Below are 14,943 nucleotides of genomic sequence, written 5' to 3'. Positions count from 1 at the left end.
GATGCGTGTTGTGAGCTTTCTGGAGCGGGCGGAGGCGGCCCTGGACAAGCTCTCTCTTGTGTCGGCTGTGTTGCAGTCCACTCCTACGTCGCTTCCTTCTAGTCAGGTTGATGTTGTTGGTGGCTCAACGGAGAACGGGGATGAAGAGCTCTATGGTTGTTTCTCCCCTCGATTTGGGGACAACTTGTCGTCGATGTCTGCTGCTGTAAGCGAGGCCATCGCCGTGGTCGTCGCCCCTGTGTTGCAGATTATGCCCGAGCTTCAACAACTATGTGTGAGACCTGCTTCACCTCAGCCTATGGAGCATGTGGAGGTCGTCTCGCTGGTGACCCCTGTTGAGGGGCAGGATTCACCTAGGTCATGTGAGCAACTAGAGGCGTCCGGCTTCATCGTGTCGGTGGTATCTGTGACTGATAATCTTGAGGCAGTCAAGATGTTGGCGTCTGATCCTTTGGAGCCCAGCCGGATGGTCGCCATTGTGGAGCGTGAAGGTTCCGATGTTACAGTTACTCACTCGCACGAGACCGTTGGGCAGATTTCTGTGCGTGACAAGGTCAATGATATTCTCTTCCAGATAGAGATTCACAGCTTGCTCAAACGTTTGGAGGCGGCTAGCCCTGGATCTGGCAAGGCGGTTGTTGAGGAGGCTCTCAGGAGCAAGAGAATGAAGAGTGGCGCCACAAGAAAGGCGTCCGCAGCTGCTTGATGAATGGTCATCATTCTCTTGGGTTGTCCTTATGGTCTGAGTTGTCAGCATGGATTTGGTGGTGCACGTGGTCTTCGGCCGTGTTATTCTTAGGGGTTTCTTTGTGGTGTAGCGGTGTGGGGGTTGGTGGTCGCTATGTGTTGGGTATTGTTGTCGGGTTGATCGCGTATTTACGGGGTTACATGCTTCGTGAGTAGTCCACGTGTGGTTGATTTGTATCGGTTTTCGCCCGGTTTTCCGTTGATTAACTGGGCAATTCTCTTCTGCTTAATTAATCGATGAGGCAAATCTTTTGCCTCCGTTTCGAAAAAAAATGTATAGGGACTTCAAGCCAGGCATGCTTCAAGCCTACCCAGTAGATGTAGGTGCGTTCAATGTCGTTGATAGCTTTGCTGCGAATAATCTCCCGAAGTCTCTTCTATTCATATAAATTAATTTATATGATCACCCAAAGCCTTTTATGCATAGATAAACTATTTTGTCAGATGACGAAAGATCGAAAGGCTCTGAAATGTGAGTGAATTTACATGCATCTTTCACTTGATGGTATTACTTGAAACTTGTGAAGCTACTTTTTTTTAATCTTTTCTGGAAGACGAGAAGTTGGTCCTAAAGCTAGGGAGTTATTTTGGTAATTCTATTTATAAATTTTAAACAAGTGGTTTTATAATTTCATCCAACTGGTACGTCTTGCACTCTTAAGTTTTTAATGTAAGTACTATATATAATAATTGATATCATATTTCTATTTGTTGCAGTGACTTTACACAATCCTCACAATGAGCTAACGAGTGAACCCATAGGCCAAAAATTTATGGCTCCGCCCCTGCCCCCCTCCCCTCATGACACCACACAATATATTTTTAATATTTATTTTACCTTGGGTACATGTATCATACAATCATCATTTGGAAGCGGCTAACACGCGAAACCTAGCCAACGTGCTCAGTTTCGGACCAGGTGGAAATAAACCCTGATTTGGTTTCTTTTTTAGGCAATAAACCCGATTAGGTTTTTTTAGACAAATAAACCCCGATTAGGTGTGTTCAGCGTGCCCTCTCTCTGTTTCATGTGTGCTAGGCACCACTAGCCTATTCCCCTTTGCTCGCCATTGCTCTATTGGGCTAGTGACGTTGCTGTTATGCCTGAAAATTGACATAAACTTATTCCCTTTTTCGAAGAACGGTTTTTCAGGGATGGTTACGACAGGTGAGGAATCGCACTTTTGACTGGACCAGCGCTTTCAGTTGGAATGAACTACCGTTGTGGTGTCACAGACTCGTCTCCACGTCCATCGTTGCTATTGTGCCGACGGCTGCTCTGACTAGCATACCCTAACCTATGTGTTCGTGGCGAGTGGCGGAGCAATGGAAAATTAGAAGCCTGCGCGGGCTACAAGCTAGCTAAAAAAGATAGAGAATGGCAACCAGATATTTGGATACCTATTGAAGAAACTATAAGCACCTCCATTCTTGCTCTAGGAACCAAAAATCTCCTAATATCTGAAATTATTGATAACTTAAGATTGAAAAATGATTGAACCAACTGAGCGGAGGTCGGGTTTTCTTCATTGAAGCTGCTTGAAACAATGGAATCATCAATTTTCTATATACCTACAGATTACGATATTAAAATCCCCAAATCTGAGTGAATTCTCATGCCACAATTTTGTGTGCGTGCGTGTCCACTGACTAAAATCCCCAAATCCAATTAACCTCAACTCACCTCGCCACATCAGTCGTCACGAATGGCTGGGAGGAGGCGAATCGCCGGTGTATTTTTGGTCGTGTTCAATCAAACTGGTTGAGGGAGGAGACGAGGAGGCTCAAGGCGTGAGCAGGCGAGCGTGTTGCTGTGTAACTAGCCCTACTGCAGCCATGGACTAGGAGCAACCGTGTAGATCAACTCTTAAGGCTTCAGGACACGGCAACTCGCCAACCGGCTTGTGCAACATCGTCTAATCAGAGCCTGAGATTTTATTGACCTCTTCCAGCCTAGCCTATAAATAACTAAACAGATGAAGTCCATCCTGAGCGACTCGTACACCCACCATTTCTCCTACTGATATTATATATACACGGTAGTTCCCGCGGATACATTAACTGCAACGTTCAGTCATGCAACACCACCCCTCCCTCAAAGTTGCCCACAGATGCAGGCTACAACACCTTCCCATCTATAATACAATTCCGAGCCGGTTTCGGTTTCTACGGGTAACGTAGGTCGCTCCAAAGGTGGTAACATCAATCAGCTGCATTCCAAAGGGTGCTCAAAACTAGTTGGTCGGGTCGAAGTGCCTTCCAAAGGTTTCTGCGATGTAATCTCGGCGGAACTGCCCACCATAGGATGTCCTTGCGTTTGTTCCATCTCGGCGGAACTGCCCACCGTAGGATGTTCTTGCGTTGGTTCCATCTCGGCCGAACTGCCCACCAAGGGATGTTCTTGCGTTGGTGCCATCTCAGCCGAACTGCCCACCAAGGTATGTTCTTGCGTTGGTGCCATCTCAGCCGAACTGCCAACCAAAGGATATTCTTGCTTTGGTTCCATCTCAGCCGAATTGCCCACCAAAGGATGTTCTTGTGTTGGTTCCATCTCAGCCGAACTGCCCACCAAAGGATGTTCTTGCGCTGGTGCCATCTCACCAGAACTGCCCACCAAAGGATGTTCTTGCGTTGGTGACATCTCAGCAGAACCGACCTCCAAAGGGTGTTCAGACATTGGTGTCATCTCAACAGAACCGACTTCCAGCAGGTGTTCCGACGTTGGTATCACCTCAGCTGAACTGACTTCCAAAGGGTGTTCTGACGTTGCCAGCTCCATCACGTTGTTTGCAGGCTTAGCTTCCAAAAGCAACTGACACGCTGTCTGCTCCGATGTACTATCGTTACTGGGATCCGCTTCCTCAAACAACTGATGAAGCAGGGTCTTCATTTTCTTTCGCAATGCAGAAGCCTCTTCAGGTTGAAACCATGTTTTGCCAAACTAACAGAAAGTAGAGAGAAAATGAGCAAGGAATATCCGCATGCAGTTCAGTGTTCTGAAAGAAGTCAAACACACCGAACATAGAATGGTCAACACACTAACAGATAGTGGCTCACCATAGAAAGGTCTTTCTTGTGAAGCCTTTCAGGTGCCTCCTCGATGAACCGCTGCATATAGTACAGAACAAAGAGGCCACAGTCAAATTCATTTTCCTGCTGCGGAACCTGGAAAAAAATTAAGAGTGTAAGAGCTACAAGATCACAGCATGGAGAGACAAATACACCATCTATAGTGCAGACGATATAACAGCGTATGTAATCAACTATGGGCGTCCACTTATAAGAAATCTGGATGCCCACCCATAATTTCGTTTTGACAATATCCTGAACTCACAAATCACTGCATACATGCACTTAGCAATTTACAGCCTGTATTTGACAATATCTTAGGGGATGCACAATGGGACGATGTCAGCATGCTGAGTTGGACGAGAGAGAAATGAAAGGAAGAGTGTGCCTTCAGGAAAGGACGAGAGAGAAATGAAAGGAAGAGTGTACATGCATTTCATAAAAGAAGATCTTAAGTTACCGCAATTGGTTTCTTCTCAATTTTATGAGGAAGTTTCTTCCACACCGTTTCTCGTATAGGACATTCTGCTAAAGACCCATTTTCCTTCAGGTAATTCCATTCTTGTTTTAAGAATCTGCAAATGAACATACATCATTTTAAAATAGAATGAAAATAATACAGCAGAACACTGAGGATATCATGAAATTTTGACACCTAGACAAGAAAAATAATGGTATGCCAAAATAATAGTGTCTACGTTCCAGAAGATGTACTTCTAAATGCAAAAATGTATGAAATAAATGAGACTTTAATAGAAAGGGCAGCCCGGTGCATGTAGCTCCCGCTTACGCAGGGTGCGGGGAAGAGTCCGACCATCTATTGCATGAAAAGAATAGAAGAAACAAAGTAGAAGCATGTATCCCATTTGTGTCATTATGTTGCAGAAATAAAAGCCGAACGCCAAAACAAAGCAGTACAACTCAGCAACTTTTTTGACTGTCAAGATTATTTACCTCTCAACAACACTGAAAATCAATCTGCTGTTATGGAACTTCAGTGAATCCAAATGAAGTATAATGGGGCCTGATTGATCTTCCTTTGCTGGCATGCATATAATCACCAGGCTCCAATGAGTACTGAACATTTGGAACAAAAACAAAACATCCTGAGCCTTTTAACAGAATATTGAAGTAACGCATAAGTCTAGCATATGTGGTAAAAATATGCATCAATGATCGGGTCATGTTGCAGTAAAGTTTTGAATCCAGTCAGGCAACATAGGAGTTACCTTTTATAGACAGCTCCCTCCTAGTATTTACAACAAATTTATATCCCCTCTATTCCGATGAATAAGGCGCGCACGCATCCCAAAATCCAACTTTGACCATAAAGCAGACTAATAATATATTATGTTGTGACTCAAAAATTATATCACTGAAAACTTCTTTCGAATACGAATTCAACGAGATAATTTTTGTACATACTCAGATTTGGTTGGTCTAATTTATGGTCAAAGTTTAATTTTGAGATACGTGCGCACCTTATTCTCTATAAACATCCACTCTTAAGTCTGCAAGTATCAACTGAAACTAAAAAAAAAGCATGGATGAGCTCTTGACCCAGTGGTTGGAGCGCAGTGGTCTCCACGCCGGCGCGGGTTCGAACCCATGAATTCAAATGTATGTCTCGCACCCTTTTCTTAATTAAAAAGGCGGAGGGGCTCCTCCCCCTGTTGGCCTCGTTTTTATACTAAAAAACAAGCACAATAGCATCTGCTTCGTTATGACCAGGGTTCCAGTAGTCCCCACAATTTTGCTAGAAATGGAAACAAGCCAGCTCCCAGATTTCCACATAAAGATATGACTTGGTAAATATCACCAGTAATCTTGCGGAATTGCTCAATCTCCGAGCACAATATGTAATACTCCCTCCGATCCATATTAATTGTCACAGCTTTAGTACAACTTTAGTACAAAGTTGTACCAAAGCTGCCACAATTAATTTGAATCAGAGGGAGCAGCTAACTATGGTATAAGCTAAAACTGACATTAACCCATTGTCAAATCTGCAAATACACCATATCCAGCATTTGGTTTGTTATACAGGAACCAGATTTTATCAGCTTTTATAACTCTGCCTCGGAATGACTGTCCTAGGCATGGCAAATCAGAATCTCTGAGAAATAATATCCTGGTTTGTCATGGACAGAGAATCACCAGCCAGGAATGTATTTTCAAAATGCTAACTGGTAGCGACGGTTGCTGTGATACAACGAAATATCCGTAGAAATCATCCTTACGGTAAAAAAAACGTGGAAACCATGAGTAGAAGTTATAAGAATCTCAAAAGATACAATCTATACAATATTCTATAAACATGTAAATTTCCACCTTCAAACTCAATTGCATTTTATCAAAAATACACATGCGGTGAAGTTCTATAAAACATGTATAACCCTACAAGTAAATAGCAATATCAATATAAAGTAATGTATCTTAGGAAAAGAGACGACAAAATTGCTTACTCTGCATGCACAGGAAATAATATATATGGCTTTTGAAATATATCTATGCCTTTCCACCATCTTCTCAGGTTTAAGAAATAAGAAGGCTTGTCTACCTTCACAATAAGAAAGCAAAATGAGTTGCAAATATAAGACATGACCACATGTTTATAGCTGAGATAAACATCAAATCTTCAATTTACTATGAAAAAGGTACTTACAAACGCACATCCTCAGTGTATTTACCCAACGGATAAAAGATTAATAGAAAAACCCAAATGCAAATGTTTTTTTTTTACCCTTTTTATATTTCATCATGTACCTTCCACTGTGTAGGTACATGCCTTGTAAAAAATTCATGTACCTTCCGCTGTGTGGATACATGCCTTGTAAATTTAAGCACCAACCAGGTCACACTAGTTTTCCTAAATCTACCAAGTTGCTACTCATGCTGATACGACATGCGGCTTATGGCCATATGCTACGCAAAGGCCTAAGCAACCATCCAGTCAGATAAAATGGCATTGTTAACTTTCAGCTTGCAGTTTACCAATTTAGATAATAAGACCAACTGGTTGTTTAATTAGATATGTTTCTTAGCACCACCAGTTCCTGTTTCCATCAACCACTGCAAACGAGCCACGTCTCTGGTTGATGGTGTTCAGTCAGATAAAATGGCATTGTTAACTTTCAGCTTGCAGTTTATTGGTTTAGATAATAAGACCAATTGGCTGTTTAATTAGATATGCTTGTTGCTGCCGCCAGTTCCTTTTTTCATCAGCCCCTGCCAACGAGCCACATCTTTGGTCGATGCTGTCAGCATGCTGGTCTGGGCCGCTTTCTGGATGCGCTCCTGTTTCCTTGGGACTACTCATGATGTTGACTATTTGCAGGTCGCTGGTTTGCTGTTTGGTTGAGAAGAGGATGCCCGAGATTGTTTCCTTGCTGCTCTGCCGTTAGGAGAAGCGAGGTGTTCTGATTTGTGCTACTGCTGATGTGTGTACATGATAGCTGCTGCTGCTGCTGCTCCCCTCCCTCACTCTACACTTCTTGGTCTGAGGTTTATGTATGTGCTTTCATCCTTGTACATTTGTACTATATATTTGCACGGACAGTACAGTCTAAAAAGCTCTATTCATGACATGCTGCACTCGGACAAGGGGCAACAAAGAACCTAATACTCAATAAGCCTTAAAATACGACAAAGATTTTTCATATTCTTAGACATCACAGCCTTTCCTGTGCCTAAATGGGCAGTGAATAAGAATGAAAAAAATTGGATCTTTTGTGTGGCACTGCATGGATGAGAAGCATTATTTCCTTGATCGAATGCACAGCAGTCTGCCATTTCCATAAGAAAATTATTTCTTATTCTACAACATATACACTTGTCCAAGAGAAGCATCAAGCATATTCGTTGTTCTAGCCTTCTAGGTGCTCAGCTTGGAAACCCAGTATGGGTTATTGCCACGCCAGCCATGGCCTACCCCTTCGTAACCTAGGTAGCGACAGTTATGTACTAGAATAGAACATAGCAACTGTAGCAATCAAAGTATAGAATACTAAGCCAGAAAAGACAGTCCAATTTAGAAATTACTGCAGAGTTACCTTTGATTTTAGGGCTTCAAGTTTCTTGAAGAAGTATGTATTGAAAATGTGATACTTGCCTCTTTGTGTACTAATCGATGACATTGGCCCTTGCAGGTACCTACAAGATGTATAGTTATGACTTCAACTGTTACGAGAAAGGAAATGAATGTGGAATCTAGAAACTAAAGAACGATACTTACATAATGTAGAAGTTCATTATAGTTGAGGAAAGTAACGATTCAGGCTCAAGGCATTTTATGTCATCATGAGAAAGCTCAATAGAATTTGAGTGTTCGCTGCCGGCAAGGCAAAAAGAAAATAATCATCAACTATGCACAAAAACATTAAGCTCGGTGGGTTTTCAAAAATTCAAATGCTAACCTTGAGGGATAATATATCTTCATTGCATCCCTAATGAAGTATCAGAATTAAGTTAATAATCTCAAAAACTTTAAACATACATAATATTATTATATTTCATATAGCAAGTACAGGTTGACCACACAAATTGCACTGTCCCCAGTATCAGAGCACACATGGGAAATTGACAAATTATTACCGTTTAGTGGTTGGCTTCTCTGCAGATTCTGAATGGTGTGCATCTGCATCGAGTAGAACCACCTCTTGAGCCTGAACGGGTGCAAAAATCAGACCAAACTTGTCAGAAGAGTTACCTCGTCATGGTTGCAAGCAAATCATAACTTGCTTAGCTTACTCTTTCTAGAAGCTGACACGGAGAGATATTTACTAATGGTTAGCTGGTTACAGTATGATTCACTAAGAAAACAATCAAGAATAACCCCAAAAAGAGAAGTAAAAGCACTTAATTTGTATTAGGTTGTTGTAATCACTACTGCCAAAAAGAAAGTTGTTGTAATTGCAGGATAGCAGACCTAACATCTAACTGAAGACCAATCCTAATCATTTACTAGTACTGAAAACAGTCGCTCTTTCTTTCTTATTTTCTGGCACTCCCCCGAAAATCATGATCCTCTCATTAACAACTGCCACACACATCATGGTTCAAAATTATGACTTCCTAGTTCCTCCTAGCTACTACACATACCCAGATACTACCATCACTCCAGAAGGAAAGTATTTTTTTATTAGGCATGGCCCTATGACACACAGCTTTCCCTGCGTCTTGTCAGCAATAGTAGGAGACAATAGCTCACATTCTGGGATCGATATCTAATTCATCTAGTTTCTTCTTGCAGCTCCCTTTTTTCATTTTTCTTTCAGATGGCCGCAAGAAAGCTACCAGGTTAATTTTCAGAGATGATTTCTCTCCATATTTTTAAAAAAATTTCTTTGATAAAGGTGATCTGTGATTTGACTTTGCTTGTTCCTGTAGATCAGTATTTTTTTATTTTCTACTGGCGGCATCAAATGGAGATGGCCACCGTCTGGTGACGGTTATCTTCATCTGATCCCCTCGCTTAATCGTGCCATGGTCCATGCCTGTTGCCCCACCATTTACATGTAGACATTGCACACTACTGCCTCTAGAACCTTCAGAAAAATTCATGGATGTACCAGATGAGTGTAGTACACCATCCGCAAAAGTGCAACAAAATCCAGCTTACGCTTAGAACTGCATACTGCAACTGTCACACCAATTCGCTTTGTCCTTGGAAGATTGAACTTCTTTCGAAAAGATTATAGATGTAGTACAGTGCACCAAGTAATTATCTTATTTTAACCTTACAAGCTAACTATGTACAGGCGCAATCTGGTAAAATACAATTCAGATGTCGGGTTTTCCCACTCCTATCCTATATTTGCTCCCCAATTAAATGTCACGAAGTGGCCATGGACATCTTCTCTTTTTTGTCTTCTATAGTTTTTTTTCATCTTAAGAATTAAGATCCTGAGTGGCTACTTGAGCATGTGTTTGCATTATCGTGCATTACACTGTATTGTGTCTGTCCTTTCCACTACATATGATCTGTAGAAAATCAGAAGTAATAATTTTGCAAACCCAATTATGGTTTCAATAACTGAAGATGTATAGCCCAAACAAATTTATTTTTACGAAGTGATGCATCACGACCAGAGAAACTGCAGCCCAGATCCAGACAAACCACAAAACTAGTAATTATGACCCGATACATTTGCCACCCTACAACTACAGGTGAATTCTCTACCAAAAATCTGTAAGTGTGCACCGCGTTAATGGAGGTGTCACTCATTTCGATTAAGTAGCATAAACTTTGAATTTTTTTCTCCATCGGCACTTACACGCCTGAACGTCACCCAGGAACAGAGACTAAGCAAGTTGCAAAGAAAAACTGGATAATATGAGAACACAACGCCTATAGTGAGCCAGGTACAGAGGAAAAATGTGGCAGAACTGATGAAGGCAGCCATTTGACACCACTATGCAACACTAAGTTTCAAACCGGTGAACATATTTGTGATAATGACATGGAAGGAAATTAACACTATGCTGTGTTTACATAGGTAGCACACAGCAGTCAATTTTGTCTTATGTTTACGTAATTTTGTGCACAAGTATGACTACGTAATTTTTTTCTGGTCAAACTAAATTAGCTACTACCTCCATTCACAAATAAATATTGCTTTAGAAACCATTGCCAAAAGTAGATACACTGTCCAGAAATAGTATAGAATCGTCACAGAAAGATACTTCCATACACTTGAGTATTATGATTGGACAGCCAAAGGCTGTATCGGAAGACCACGACAATGTATTTGGGAATGGGGGAAGTATATAAACTAATGGTCATGCCGACAGTTTGACCAGCGTGCTCTTAGAAATGACATTGGGTATTTGCATTGGGCCAGAGGATAATATGCAGCTGAAGCTCAACAACATGGTTGTCGGTCTAAAGTGCTTAATACAACGAGACTCAACCCCATCAGAAAGGTCACATGTTGATGTTATGCTACTTATAAATATCTGTAGAGGGACACAGGTTGAAGGTCCAATATTGGCCCATGAGAAAAAAGGTGACGCTATCATTACACTCAATGATTTTCCTCAGAATATTAAGTTCTAGTAATATTTCCGTATTATTAACCACTACGAGAGTCATTTTAAAACAAAACCCCTTTTCTAGTATCTACTGCCAAAATCATGAGCAGCTGGGGCTCTGTCAATCCTAATACTTCAATAATAATCATCATAAAAAGAGCACACTGACGGCCATGATGGTAAAATTCATAGAAACTATAAAGTATTTACAAACCTTTCTTGGTCTCAATCGCATTGAGAAGTTTACTGAGTCATCTCCTTTCCTGGCATAGGTAGGTTGCATGATTCAGTACAATGATGAAAAGTTCACATAATAGATAATAAAAATTAGCACAACCATGCATGCATGAGATGTGGTCATATATACAGCGTTCTACCAATTGATCGGCAAAATACAATTGAACAAGGACAGGGGTATAATCATAGTCGGATATGTTACACAACAGGTGAAGTAACTGGGGAATACATAGGGACATGACTGATGAATACTGGAAATATCCTTGCAGAAGTTAAATCAGATTATTTGAAGAATCGCATGTTCTCTTGTTAATTTGCTGTGTACCCCTTTTCATTCCGTGTCAGTTTGACCTTGTACTTTTGAGTAATAGGTATTGTATTTGAATTTGACAATGATGGACAAAACAACATTCAAACAATGAATTGATTGATCAGAAAATAATAACAAAGCTGAGAACAAGAGAGCAATAATCTGCCTTCCTTGAACCAATAGCATGCATTGACCACTCAAGCACACTGCCTACTTTCCTTGGGCAGATGTTATGTAAGTCAAACATTAAACAAGTTTGACTCCTCTGTACTCCTAAAAATTACACCGAGAGCCCTTGTAGTTCAAATCATAAATTTTGTATTTCCTGGTAGTGGTATCTTCAAGTCGGTGTGTTTGGTATTTACTAAAAGTAGTAAGTTATCTAACAGAACCTTTTACATCTACCATGGAAGCTATCACTATCCCGTATGAAGAATAAGAATTTTGATAGGTTTATGCACCATGTGCAGCAAGCCATGACTATTTAAAGTTAGTTAACAACACATCATTACCAATTAAAACAAATGGACGTGCAGGTTAACACAGTGAAACAGAAGAGCGTGTACATACTAACCTTTTCCGAGAAGGTGTGGAAGCATTTTCACGTGTCCTAATATCGCCGTTATCCTTGAAGTCATCGTCAGAAGACATATTTTCCACGTCGATTGAGTTGTCGATACATAATACTTTGGGAGGCGTTGGTTGTGCATTGGTTTTGCAAGATTCACTTACTTCATACGACTTCCCTTTATTTTCTACTGGCGTTTTAGTCTTGCCAGGGCATATACTTGTTATCTCCACATCGATGCCTGCCTAACGTACAGAAAATTCAACACTTGCACAAAATACACAGATTTAAGTACCATAGGACACAGGCCCAGTGCTAGAAGCTCCCACACCAGGTGGGGTCTGGGGAAGGATTATACGAGGCAAGCCTAACCCACGGAACTCATTAATTACCATGCAACACATTAATTACCTCATCATCCACCTCAAATGCAGAAAGGAAATCAGATTTGGTTACTCCATGATTTTCATTGCATTTACTAGACAACCCTACAAGTCGTAAAGAAAATTAAAATTGTGAACAGCAAATTAATTAATAACGAGTATAACAGAAATTCATGTTGGAGAATGGTCAACATGTTATGAGTTTATTAGGAAATGTGATACGACGACTAATCAGACCTTCTGGTGTTCAATCTTTTAATCCAGTCGGACAGTGGCTTACCTAATTATACATAGTGAAACCAATATAAAGTCTGAGTAAATTCAAAATGCATTCATTTCGGTTTTTGATATAGCTGTGGGCACAACACAATTTGACAATAGTAGCTCCAGCTTTGGGTACATTTTCTTTACCTAAAGTATTTATTGATTTCATCAATTTCAATAGCAAAATACAAAATTGCATGGCACTGAAGTGACTAACTTAGATCATTATTCATGTGCATTTGATCAATATGGCACATGGTTTAGGTTGTACTAGATGGTTTATTAAGTACAGCACGGAACTTGCAATTTTCTTAAAAGTACAAACGAAAAAGACCCAAAAGAAGTTATACCAACATGGTAAAATAACATTGTAGCACTGCAGTAAGCAATAATATTAGATGGAGCATTTAAAAAAGATAAGCAGGCAGGGATTTTAGGTCCACGATATCTAGTTATTCAGAATTATTACCCAACTACAAAAATTGATGTAATGAAAACAAGTATTCCAAAAATGGATTTTCCATGAGATGGTAGTGTGCAGAAAGTTTCAAATATGATACATTGTCAAAACAGTAAATCAATCACATACCAGACGGTTCTGCACAACTTGACTGGATCATCCGTTCACCTCTATTGCCATCCTGCGAGGGAGCATTCCATGATTAGGCTTAGAGTGCTGTACAGCTCAGAACGCTTACTGTACATATTCACAACCATAGCAAGGTGGTGGCGACCGATCGACCACGCAAAGGTCCATCCAACGACACCAGTGGTCACTGGCGAGCCAGCAACCACCATAGCCGAAGAAGAATATCACTTCTATACTTGTGGAAATTTTATTCAGTTGGCATATCACAAAAACCAACTTTCAAATGCATTAAAATTTAAAAAATGGATTAAATAGAAAAGAACACAAATACACCCCCCCCCCCCTATGGTTAGCCCACTTTACATATCACATGAGGCAATCCTTGTTAAATTTTTACAGATTCTCCTTAATCAGACACAGGCCATGATTCGCTGATTGACTCTAGGGAAAGTTTAAACATATGGAAAGAAAGAAGGAAAGCTGCTGCTATTTTGTCACCAAAGTAACAGATTAAAAGATTAATGCTGTCTGTGGTAAAAAGAAAGAGAAAACGGATGGTAGGAGAATTTTAATTTCGATTAATACAGGAACTATCATTGTCCACAGAGATGAAAAAAACCTTTCTGTTTTCAATAACTACCGCCATACACAAGCAAGATGATAACATTATAGATTTGGCAAGTAGGTTTTGGCTGTGCTTTTTCTCGTGCTTATAGATTTGGCAGTGCCCCCTACCGTTCCTTGGAAAAAGAAAACACAACTGCATATGGCTTGCAGACATTTTATGGAACGGAAGTTTGAGAACCCTAAAGCTTTACCCGCCTCTCCAATCTACCCCAAGGCAGACCCGTCCCAAATCCCAAATCCGGAGGAACCAAGGCAAAGATCAAAATATTAATCCACGCTGCCGCGCACCAAGAGAATAAATACAGAACTGGAAAATAGTTTTACCGGCTCGCCTAGGCGGCCTTGCGGACGCGGCGGCCGCGGCCGTGGCCGGAGAGAGGCCGAGTCCGAGGCCAAGCGAGTGCGGCGGTCGAGCTCGCCGCGGACGGCCCGGAGCGAGCGGCGGTACTTCTTCCCACCGTCCGGGAGGACGCCGGGGAATTTGTTGAGCCCGTCCTGTAGGCGTTTGAACCTCTCCTTCAGCGCCTGGTCCGACATGCCGCGAAGGTCGTCATCGATCCTCGCCCCCGCATCCTCGTCCCCCTCCTCGCCGCTGGGGAGCGGCTCCGACGAAGCCGTGGCCATCGCATTCACCGCGGCGCGGCGCGGCTCGCCGAGGGGGCGGGGTCGAGGGGAAGTTGGGGTTGGGGAAGAGAAAGAGGAGGCGGCGGAGGAGAAGTCGACGATGCTGACAGCCGGGGCCTCTGGCATATTGGAGGAGGGCCTTCTCGCAAAAAGAAACGGCGGAGGGCCTCGGAGCATATAGCATATATCCCAATAATGGCCTTTGATGCGCTGGATTGTAAAAACGCAGAATAGGAATATTATAAGATGTTTTGAATATTTTAATATGGACTACATATACAGACTGAAATAAGTGAACAAATATACTAAAACGTGTCTGCATACATCTTATTTAGAAGAAAAGTTAGAACATCTTTATTTCTTTAGTAGTGAATGGAGGGAGTAGAATTTTGAAAACTTATGCTTATCACTCAATCTACTTGTTTGTTTGATCGCATTATAGTAAAACCAAAGGATTTTTCTAAAGAAGTTTGAGTGGATTTTTTATGGAATG

At 41.3% G+C, this 14,943-nt stretch overlaps 1 protein-coding gene across 2 annotated transcripts; it reads right to left on the bottom strand.

The window, feature by feature from the left end:
• Window positions 1-2,659: 2,659 nt before the first annotated feature.
• Window positions 2,660-14,602, bottom strand: LOC109747855 (uncharacterized). 2 transcript variants are annotated; one of them, XM_020306928.4, is made up of 14 exons: window positions 14,151-14,592; window positions 13,200-13,251; window positions 12,375-12,451; window positions 11,970-12,208; window positions 11,063-11,111; window positions 8,410-8,480; window positions 8,232-8,261; window positions 8,051-8,146; window positions 7,869-7,968; window positions 6,282-6,376; window positions 4,771-4,893; window positions 4,277-4,391; window positions 3,805-3,912; window positions 2,660-3,688 (listed from the first exon to the last, which is right to left on the bottom strand). In XM_020306928.4, the coding sequence occupies exons 1-14, from the start codon at window positions 14,574-14,576 to the stop codon at window positions 2,954-2,956; spliced, it is 2,316 nt and encodes a 771-aa protein (XP_020162517.1). In that variant the 5' UTR covers window positions 14,577-14,592; the 3' UTR covers window positions 2,660-2,953. The 2 variants fall into 2 exon arrangements, with proteins under 2 accessions (XP_020162517.1, XP_020162579.1); XM_020306990.4 differs by lacking the exon at window positions 12,375-12,451 and having other exon boundaries at window positions 11,970-12,204; window positions 14,151-14,602.
• Window positions 14,603-14,943: the final 341 nt, after the last annotated feature.

This window comes from Aegilops tauschii, chromosome 7, assembly GCF_002575655.3.
Source record: "Aegilops tauschii subsp. strangulata cultivar AL8/78 chromosome 7, Aet v6.0, whole genome shotgun sequence".
Taxonomy (NCBI): domain Eukaryota; kingdom Viridiplantae; phylum Streptophyta; class Magnoliopsida; order Poales; family Poaceae; genus Aegilops; species Aegilops tauschii.
The sequence above is the reverse complement of the archived record's forward strand: the minus strand, read 5'-3'. Positions and strand labels throughout refer to the sequence as shown.

Coding starts and splice junctions, on each gene's coding strand:
- LOC109747855 (XM_020306928.4), bottom strand. CDS start 14,576: ATGCCAGAGGCCCCGGCTGTCAGCATCGTCGACTTCTCCTCCGCCGCC. Junction 4,392..4,770: donor ATTTTCAGTGTTGTTGAGAG/GTAAATAATCTT, acceptor GTTCATTTGCAG/ATTCTTAAAACAAGAATGGA. Junction 3,913..4,276: donor TTGAGAAGAAACCAATTGCG/GTAACTTAAGAT, acceptor ATTTTTTTCCAG/GTTCCGCAGCAGGAAAATGA.